The sequence below is a fragment of the Salvia hispanica genome, chromosome 6 (assembly GCF_023119035.1).
Source record: "Salvia hispanica cultivar TCC Black 2014 chromosome 6, UniMelb_Shisp_WGS_1.0, whole genome shotgun sequence".
Lineage (NCBI taxonomy): Eukaryota > Viridiplantae > Streptophyta > Magnoliopsida > Lamiales > Lamiaceae > Salvia > Salvia hispanica.
The window spans coordinates 22,069,357-22,080,054 of NC_062970.1; the positions used below are offsets into that span (position 1 = coordinate 22,069,357).

Genomic DNA, 10,698 nt, shown 5'->3' on the forward strand with positions numbered 1-10,698 from the left:
GCACTGTTAAGGACACAAGTCAAATTCCAATTATTTGACAATTTTGATAAAACACATATACTCTGATTTAGAGTATTATTCTAATACTATGATGCCTTAAGCATTAACCATAAAACAATAGTTGAGCATTAATAGCTCCCACTGCAACAAAAACCTAACTGGATCAAGATCTCTTACTTAGAATTTGCATGATCATGTAAGTCATTGTCCTTCTATAAAATAGGTCAATCCAACTCACAAAGCATCTTTTCTCGCTTTAAACAAACTTCGATGACAATCCAGGCTCTCCCATTTCCATATCTAGTCTTTTGTTCAAATGAACTAGGACTTAAGAAAAATGCAGCCTTTATGACTATCATGTTACTTTCCTCTAACAGTAACATAACGACTATTATTCTGAAGATTTTCAACTTTTCAGTTAAACCTTCTTGTAGTCATTTCTTATTACTTTAGGCGATGACTTGTGTCAGAAACTATTTGAGTGATCAAAAGATCCTCAAAACATTCTGTCACTCTAGGATATTCCAATCGAATCATCTTGACAGATTCTATTGATATCCATCTTTCATCGTCATTAACCAAGACTTGTCAAGCTACTTAAAGGAAAGTAGCTTGACCTTATTCCTCAAAGAGCTTGTCAAGTACATGCATAATGCATTCTCGAACATTTTTCGTGGAATTATGTCAAGGAAATGGAGGACATGAATCATTGAGTATGAACTCAAGGTTTTCAGCGATGAGAAACTTATCCATTTCTGTTTCCGGCCTACATAATTTAGGCATTCGAGTTCTCTTTCTTTATGGATCGCAGACAAATATTAAATGACATAATGACGATTTGGCAAATAAACTTATTATCACATACTCATGCTCAATACATAATCACAAATAACCACAAAACAATTATGTATCTTACAACAGCAAAATTAATAAATTGTATCCTCCTTTGGAGGTTAATACGCATTAAAATTTTGACAATTTTACTGGTCACAACACCGACAAATTAAATTGTATCCTCCTTTGGAGTTTAATACGCCTAATGTTGCCTAAGCACGACCATCAGATTTAGCATTACAGAATTTTATTTCTACAACACACTCCCATAACAATGTTCATGTGCTGATAACAAAACCAAGCTATCTCATAAATTCTGATTGAACCCTGAAACTCGCAGTTCCTTAGGATTATTGTCCCTACTTTGCAGGTGGCAATAATATTGGGAACCACTTTCTAGTTCATTCTATTTATTATGTGAGAAGTCCGCCCTTATGAACTTACTGTTTTCGTAGGATTATTGTCCCTACTTTGCAGGTGGCAATAATATTAGAAAATCAGCTTCACAAAATTTGGCAGTCCAATCGATGGAGACCGTATACAACGCACTTGTTGTAATCATCACTTAGATATTTTGTATGGTTTTTGCATAATTATCACATAAGCAGATAAAGCAGATAATCCACTTAAAATAGATAAACACCAAATAAACAGATAAATCCATTTAATGCATGACATTTAAACACACAGGATAATTAACGACAATTATTTAATCTAGTCAAGGGAGAATCAATTAAATAATTAAGTTTTATCTTGGATAATGTTTATCCAATTCATTTAGGATTTATCAAGATAGTATTGACTATCTAAATCCATTTAGGATTATTCTAGATTTTATTTCGATAAAATCAATCCTACAATTCAAGATAACGTTGATCTATGATTATCATTATTTAAATCGTACTAGGATATTACTAGATAGAAACAATTCCACCATCATCCATAAGATAAAAATAAAATCCTATCAACCAAGATTTATACAAATCTTAATTCTATTTAGAATAGACATCTAGAATATATCAAACATTTCTTAGGATTTCTTAGATAAATAAATTTATCTAAATCCAATTAAATAAGGATTTCTTATATATCATCTTTATCCTAATCTATCTAGGATATAAATCCAAAGGATAAGGATAAATTGGATTAATACTTATTTTAATCCATCTAGGATTTGTCTTAATAGAATTAAATCTATTCAAATCCATAAGATAAAATAAATTAATATAAATGTTTATCCTAATTCATCTAGGATTTATCTTGGAATAAATCCATATAAATCCATAGAATAAGATAATATTATATTATAATTATTCAAATCTATCTAAGATTTATCTAGGAATAAATCCATATAAATCTATAAGATAAGAATAAAATATTATATTATCACTATCCAAATCCATCTAGAATTTATCTATGAATAAATTCATATAAACTCATAGGATAAGAATAAAATAATATTATCATTATCTAAATCCAACTAAGATTCATCTAGGAATAAATCCACATAAATCTATAGGATATAGATAAAAACTTAGATTATTATTTTCCAAATATAACTAGGATTCATCTAGGAATAAAATCCATATAAATCCATTTAAATAAGGAAAGAATCTAATTAATCCATGATTTAATTCATAATTAAATCTCATATAATATATAAAATCCACAAAAGATATATTCAAATCTTATTTCCAAATTAATCTTGAATTATTTCCAAAATTGAATCCAAGGATTTAGAAATCCTAATCAAAATTTGGAAAGCGGTTATACGTTGAGCTCTGCGAGGCGATGGAACATGAGTCCAGGAACTGCCCACGAAGGGCTCCCACTCGCACCATAACTGCTGCTGTTCTGCGTCGTGCAAACTGCCCAGCTCGAGAGAGCTTGGGCTGCCGACACAGCTTGGGATAGGACGAGTCACCTAGATTATGCTCATGCGAAACAAACGTTGATTACAAGATTAGGGTTGTCAATCCTAACACGTAACTCCAAAAAGCTCCTAAGACCCTTGAAAAGTCCTCACTCTCAATTAACAGTGTCGTTTTAAAGGAAGCTAACTGTAGTGTCTACTAAATGGACCTAACTCGCTAGAACTCTGTCACAGTTATGAAGCAAGTTATATTAAATCATACACAATTGTGTCACTCAATCATGAAGCATCAAGATTAACTTAAGGAAAAAACAAAGTAAAAACAAAACGGATATTAAATAGAAAACGGAACTTGTATAACCAAAGTCATTACTAACACATCCCTAGAATCCTATGAGTTTAGTTACACATAATTGAATAAGCTAAAAACATAGATTGAAGGGAAGACAATTTGAACGTAAAACTAAAGCAAATAAAACCCGTAGGTTGAATCCTTGTCGTTCTTGATGTTCTTGAAATCTTGCTCCAACTCCTTGCACCAGTGAAGTACTCTAAGCCTTGATCTCTATGAAGTATTTTGCAAATAGAAGTTCTCTCTTTTTGATGAAGCTTGAGGCCTTATTTATAGGGGAAAGCCATGCCTTGTTGTAGAAGGAAAAAAATCTCCAAAATATGGTAAAACTGGGCGCAAATCTAGGGCATCTCGGATTCGCCGCCTTTCTCCGGCGGGCCGCCGCACCTTGGCCGGCGGTCGCCGCGTTGGAGTCTAGAGGGTCTGTTCCCTCGGCGGCGGACCGCCGCACATCTTTCGGCGGTCGCCGGACGAGACTTCTCTTCCAAGCACATTTTTCCGAGGCGGACCGCTGCATTTATCTACCCGCCGGGCACCGTGGGTCGCCGCACACATCCGGCGGTCGCCGGTCGCCGTCTGACTCTAGATTCCCAAACTTGGCGTTTTGGGTCCCTTTTTCGGCTCAATTATGCACATTTCTCACAAAACACGTTAAAATACCAAAATAGACAAAATATGCAAATAATGGACGTGTAGAGTGACTTTGACATAAAAAATGGACCAAATAATGGCCTTAAAACAGTGCAAAATCCGAGCGTATCAACTCCCCCAAACTTATATTTTTGTTTGTCCTCAAACAAAACAATAAAGACACCAAAAAGACGCACGGAATGCACAAGGACTAGACATCATAATTGCCTCAAAAGATGTAAGAACAGTTTAAACATGTATTAACGCAATGAAATCAAGCAAGGCTTATTAGTGCACTTTCATTACTAACTCGTGGAACACCTTGAATTCAAGCCCTCACATGTGGCAAACTTCCAAAGATGGGAAGTGTTCTCTCACTCTCAAAGTGTATAAGGGTAATGTGTACATAAGCACTCAAATCATACATCATGCAAAGTTTACCATAGGCTTGCTCAAAGTCTACTCCCTCCTCTACTAAATGTGATTAAGCTTCAAAAGTCCGAAAGGTCTTTATCTTTGGTTATAATGTAGGCTCTTTGGTAGGTGAGGAATATTTGGCTAAAAAGTGACTAAAAATAAAAATATCCCAAGTAGAGTAAAGATAACTCCACTTTTCTAAACCCAAGGCACTTTTAACACTTCATTTATCTCCTTCAACTCACTTTCCAATCCTTTGATTTTCTTTCTATATTTTTTTTTTCAACCTTTCACATTTTTTTTTCTTTTTCTTTTTTTTTTCTTACACATCCTTTCTTTTTTTTAAGACCAAGCACATGTTTGCAATCTTTCTCAATTTCACAACTTGTACTTTCTTTACATTAAGCACACTACTTTTATACTTTCCCCTTATCTCTCCAATTCCTTTACAAATAAGATAGCAAAAACTAACTAACCCAAGGAATTGTCCCCATTATTTTGGCTTCCAAAGAAAAGGCTTAAAGGCTCAAACTTGGCTCCAAAGGGAAAAATTTTGAATTTTTGAGAGGGTCAAAATTTTGGATAAAAGTAGGCTAAGAAAAGATGGCCAATCATCCTCCTAAATCAACTTAAACACTATGTAAACTTAGGCAAGACTAGGAGCAAGTTCTAGAAACATGCATGCAAATAAATCACACAAGAATGAAATAATAGGCTCAAATCCTCACAAGGTATAAGCATGATTCAAGGCGAACAAGCAATTCACTATTTATGCACCTTTTCACCAAACCATCAAATCAAAACGTTAAGCCACACTTAAACATAGATGGAATGTAATATCATCGGCAACTCAATCTAAAGTGTGTCCCTAAGCATGCGTGTTTCTAAGTTCTTCATGTTAAGTTCACGACATGGATTCAAGAAAACATTTTCTAGAACACAAAATTCAACTACAGGGTTTTTGAAAATAAAAGCAAAAACTAAACTCACGGTCCACCACTTCATCCCCCCAAACTTATTTACAACAAAGTGTAAAATAAGTTTGCAGAGTTGGTAGGGACGTGAGTGAACTACTGAAAAAAAAACGTACCTTGAAAATTCTCGCGTTGAGGCTTGACCGGGCGAAAGATGAGAAACTTTGGAAAAATCGCGCTGGAGAAATACACCCAGGCGGCGGCCCGCCGCAGCATGTCCGGCGGTCGCCGCGTGTCAACAGAATGTTCCAGCGAGCAGGTGGCGGACCGCCGCAGCACATGCGGCGGTCGCTGCGGAGAGGTCAGAGCCTGCGAAAAAAATTTCAATGCACAAAATTAAACTAAAACAAAAAAATACTTAACTTAAAGCAAAAATTGTCAAAAACAAGGTTGGGTTGCCTCCCAACAAGCGCTTATTTTTCGTCTTTAGCTTGACGTTCTTTGAAGCTCATGAGTTATCCCCCATCATGAGGATTCCTTTGGAATGCCTTTGTACCAACAATCTTAGTCTCTGCCACCGCAAATGGAACCAACTTGTTGAAAACTTTCTTCCACCATTTGAATTTTCCATTCGAGGTTTTGATTACGTAGATTTCGGGGTCATCTTGAGGTGTAGTCTTCTTCCTCTTCTTTCTCTTGGGCTTTTCCTGCAAGGTAGGCTTAGTAGGATTAGGCTCGCCCTTTTTAGGAGCTTGAGGTAAAGTGTTAACAATGAAAATAGTAGGGTTAGAAAGATCTTCCCCTCCAAATGGATCATAAGGCTTAGACAAATCGGTCACCATGACCTCCCTGCAATCATGTTCCATCTTAGCTTGTTTAGCCTCTTCATACTTAAGCATCGCGCTTTCGATGTTGTAGGTCGACTTTCCTCCATGGTCACTTATTGTGATTTCTCCTCTACCTACATCAATAAGAGCTTTGCATGTGGCTAGAAAATTTCTGCCTAAAATCAGAGGAACTTGTTTATCAACTTTCATGTCTAAAACAAAGAAATCGGCAGGGAATATGAAGTCATCAACCTTTACTAACACATCCTCAATTACCCCTACCGCATTTACCGCAGTGTTATCGGCCATCCTTAAGCAGGTATCTGTGGATTTGAGCGGCCCGATGTTGAGCTTCTCGTAGTACTCCAATGGCATTATGTTGACGCTAGCTCCAAGATCACAAAGAGCCTTGTCTACCTTGCCATTCCCAATGGAACAGCGAATGATGAATTGGCCAGGGTCCCTCTGCTTGACAGTCCTTTGCTTTTGGATGATATCACTACAGTGAAGAGGTAGCTTTAGATCAGATTTCTGGAGCTTTTGCTTTTTCATCACCGCCTCTCTCAAGAGCTTGGCATACCTAGGTATTTCCTGCAATGCATCAACAAGAGGGAGGTTAGTATGACATTTACAAAACATATTTAAGAATTGTCGGAATTGCTCTTCAAGCTTGAACGGCTTCCTCGGCTGGAAGGGGAGTACAATCCCATTGTGCCGCACGAGTTCCTTCTTGGCGGGCGCCTCTGCCTCTTCAGTGGCGGGCCGCTGCGGGGTTTGCGGCGGTCCGCCAGGCGTCGGGCAGGATCCAAACTGTGCCCCAGTGGCGGCCCGCTGCAACGTATGCGGTGGTCCGCTGGGTGTCGGACAGTCCCTAAAACTCGTTCCGGAGGTGCTGGCTTCATCCTTGTTGGTACCGACAACCTTGGCAACAACCTTGCCTTTATCCTCCACTACCTTCTTTTGGAATTGATCCATTTGTAACTTAATGATGGACACAGTGGAGACAACAGTGTTTAACCCAGATTCAAGTTTGGTAAGTCTTTCCTCTACAACTCCCATCTTGGTCTCGTTGTTCTTTCTATCCTCTAACATTAGCTCCAAGATCTTTTGGATGCCAGCCTCATATTTGTCTTCCTTGGTAGGTGGCTCCACTCCTTTCTCTTTGCCTAGATTGAACCCTGCATGAGATTGGACAAAGTTATGATTATTAGCATGAGATACATGTGGATGTGGGTGATTTCCATTATAATTATTAAAATTACCACCCCCCTGATTAGGGCGATAATTATTATTATAAAGCCTGTTGGGATCACCCCCATTTTGGACATATTTGACATCTTTGATGGCATTCCCTTCTTTGCCTGGAGCTTCCAATTTTTCTAGTCTTGCTCTGATGAATGCCAATTCTTGGGATGTCTCATTCCCACATGGTTTCTTCACTGCATCTAGCCTTTCAGCTTTGTGTTTTTCCTTGGACCAACCTCGACTGTTTGTAGCTAATTCCTCTATCACCTCCATAGCAGCAACTCCTCCTTTCCTCAAGAATCCCCCATTCGCCCCTGAATCCAACAAACTAGAGATTTTTTCGTTAAACCCATTATAAAGGATTCCTACCTGATGGTCTATTCCAAAACCATGATTCGGGCATTTGCGGAGAAGGGCTTTGAAACGTGCGAGAGCTTCATATAGAGGCTCATCGGATCCTTGTATGAATTGAAAGATCTCACACTTAAGCTTTAGGATGGTGCCAGGCGGGTAGTACTTGTCGAGGAAGAGTACCACTAGATCCTTCCAATTTGTGGTTTTATCTGCAGGCAGACAATCATACCATTCTTTAGCAGCATCAGTTAAGGAAAAGGGAAAAAGTCTTACCCTCACAATATCATCATCAACACCATTGATCTTGATTGTATTAGCTATTTCCACGAACTTGGTGAGATGTCGATTTGCGTCCTCGGTGTCTCTTCCTGCGAAGGCATTTTGTTCAACCCTATTGATTAAGGGTATCCCCAACTTGAAGTTGTTGGCCTCTATCTGCGGACCTGCAGGAATATCCACAATGTTACCATGACTAAACATATTCAAGACTGGAACTACCTCCCTTGCTCGTTTTTCTTTTTCAGCTTTTGCCCGAGCTCTCTCTTCTCGCATCTCTTCCACCTCCTTTCGGAGGGCGATGATAAGATCGTGGTTGGTAGGCTCCGCCATCTTATTATCTCCACAAGATACGCAAATCTGCACAACCTGCAGAAACTAAAAAAAAAAGACGAAAAATAAAAATAAAAATAAAAATAAGAATGAAAATAAAAATAAAATAAAAAATGAAAGCAGTAAAATCCAAAGTAGTAAAATTATCCGTTTGAAGATATCACTCCAAAGTGAATTGTCTTCCCCGGCAACGGCGCCAAAAACTTGATGCACTTTTTATTAGCACTAAATAAACCTGCAAGTATACAGAGTATATATAGTATAGCTAAAGGTCAGTACCGGATATCGAACACGGGGAAGACGAACACAAAGTGTCTATCCTCTACTGAGACTCAATTACTATTTGGAAAAACATTTGGGTTTTGAAAACTTTTGAAAAACTAAAAGCAAATAAGAGCATAGATCAACTAAAAGCAAATAAATCAAGAGAAAGACAATAGAGATAAGGGAATCCCAGGGATGTGTGTTCACAGTTATGGTTATACAAAATTCCAACTACAATACCCTAGCACAGTTATTACTTTGATAGGACGAGTCACCTAGATTATGCTCATGCGAAACAAACGTTGATTACAAGATTAGGGTTGTCAATCCTAACACGTAACTCCAAAAAGCTCCTAAGACCCTTGAAAAGTCCTCACTCTCAATTAACAGTGCCGTTTTAAAGGAAGCTAACTGTAGTGTCTACTAAATGGACCTAACTCGCTAGAACTGTCACAGTTATGAAGCAAGTTATATTAAATCATACACGATTGTGTCACTCAATCATGAAGCATCAAGATTAACTTAGGGAAGAAACAAAGTAAAAACAAAACGGATATTAAATAGAAAACGGAACTTGTATAACCAAAGTCGTTACTAACACATCCCTAGAATCCTATGAGTTTAGTTACACATAATTGAATAAGCTAAAAACATAGATTGAAGGGAAGACAATTTGAACATAAAACTAAAGCAAATAAAACCCGTAGGTTGAATCCTTGTCGTTCTTGATGTTCTTGAAATCTTGCTCCAACTCCTTGCACCAGTGAAGTACTCTAAGCCTTGATCTCTATGGAGTATTTTGCAATTAGAAGTTCTCTCTTTTTGATGAAGCTTGAGGCCTTATTTATAGGGGAAAGCCATGCCTTGTTGTAGAAGGAAAAAATCTCCAAAATATGGTAAAACTGAGCGCAAATCTAGGGCTTCTCGGATTCACCGCCTTTCTCCGGCGGGCCGCCGCACCTTGGCCGGCGGTCGCCGCGTTGGAGTCTAGAGAGTCTGTTCTCCTCGGCGGTGGACCGCCGCACTTCTTACGGCGGTCGCCGGACGAGAGACTTCTCTTCCAAGCACATTTTTCCGAGGCAGACCGCTGCATTGATCTGCCCGGCGGTCGCCGCACACATCCGCGGCGGTCGCCGGTCGCCGTCCCGACTCCAGATTCCTAAACTTGGCGTTTTGGGTCCCTTTTTCGGCTCAATTATGCACATTTCTCACAAAACACGTAAAAATACCAAAATAGACAAAATATGCAAATAATGGACGTGTATAGTGACTTTGACATAGAAAACGGACCAAATAATGGCGTTAAACAGTTCAAAATCCGAGCGTATCACCAGCCCGTAGGCATGGGCTGCCGGCACAGCCTGCCCAGCGTGCTTACTTCAGATGCGTCATCTACCTCAAGTCCCGGAAACTGCCCATGAAGGACTTCCACTCAAAGTCCCACCGCTGCCAATAATTCAAGAGCCGAAACTGCGGTGTGACTGATTTTGATGTCGTAGCCGTCGAAGCAAAAGCAATCACATAATTTGCCAAAAAATAATCGAAGTCTATCGATTCATGTTGCACCAACGAATTATAATCATCTATACACCAAGGTAATGATTACTTACATGAATTGAATTATGAAACCATAATACGTCAACTTAATGATTAATAACTTTCTCATATTATAAAATCATGTAATAAGCAACGAAAACACAAACGTTCAAGCAATTCACATAACATGAAATTAATCCACATAATCAGAGTCAAAAATTGGCTCTGATACCAATTGATGGGGTTTGGAGCCCCTTGCACAGCGGAAGACTTGTACAAAACAAATAAATCGAGATACGGATCTATTTGACCGATTATGCGATTAATCAATTCACATGTTAAACAGATAATTGCATGCTAGAACGCAAATAATTCATGCTTAGAAAATATAAATCCTAAACATTAATACTACGGTTTAGAGTAACCGATTTGATTCTCCAAAGAATCGTCGATTGCTCGCGCCTTCTCCACGTGATGATCTTCAATACTAGACCACGGATCTTCTCTCTGGTTCCCGAACTGTATCTCGATATCAGGGTGGGCTGATCTTAAAAAATACTGGGACTCGAATAAAGAAGACAGAAGAAATCCTTCTCCAATTAGGAGAGAAATTCGAAATCCTCTAGGTAGAGGGAGACAAAAAATGTGAGTAATAATATTGAATTATTTATGTCTCGTTTATTCTCCTATTTATATTAAGTTCCTTCTAGGCCCAGATAGGGATCTATGGAAGGTTTTGGATATGAGCTCCCCCAATTAGCTTTTTACTAATTAAATTGAACCCACAATTTAATACAAGCTTATATTGGAATATTACGAGCAGCCACTACAGAAGTAATATTG

The 10,698-nt window shown here is 38.4% G+C and overlaps 1 protein-coding gene across 1 annotated transcript; it reads right to left on the reverse strand.

Annotated features, from left to right (window-relative positions):
• Positions 1-5,535: 5,535 nt before the first annotated feature.
• On the reverse strand, positions 5,536-8,055 carry LOC125194938. Its single transcript, XM_048093152.1, has 2 exons — positions 7,110-8,055; positions 5,536-7,025 (listed from the first exon to the last, which is right to left on the reverse strand). The coding sequence occupies exons 1-2, from the start codon at positions 8,053-8,055 to the stop codon at positions 5,536-5,538; spliced, it is 2,436 nt and encodes an 811-aa protein (XP_047949109.1).
• Positions 8,056-10,698: the final 2,643 nt, after the last annotated feature.

Bases quoted from the DNA above. Each gene is read 5' to 3' on its own strand.
- LOC125194938 (XM_048093152.1), bottom strand. From the start codon at position 8,055: ATGGCGGAGCCTACCAACCACGATCTTATCATCGCCCTCCGAAAGGAG. The intron at 7,026-7,109 runs GTAATTTTAATA...AATCTCATGCAG, and splicing joins TCGCCCTAATCAGGGGGGTG to GGTTCAATCTAGGCAAAGAG.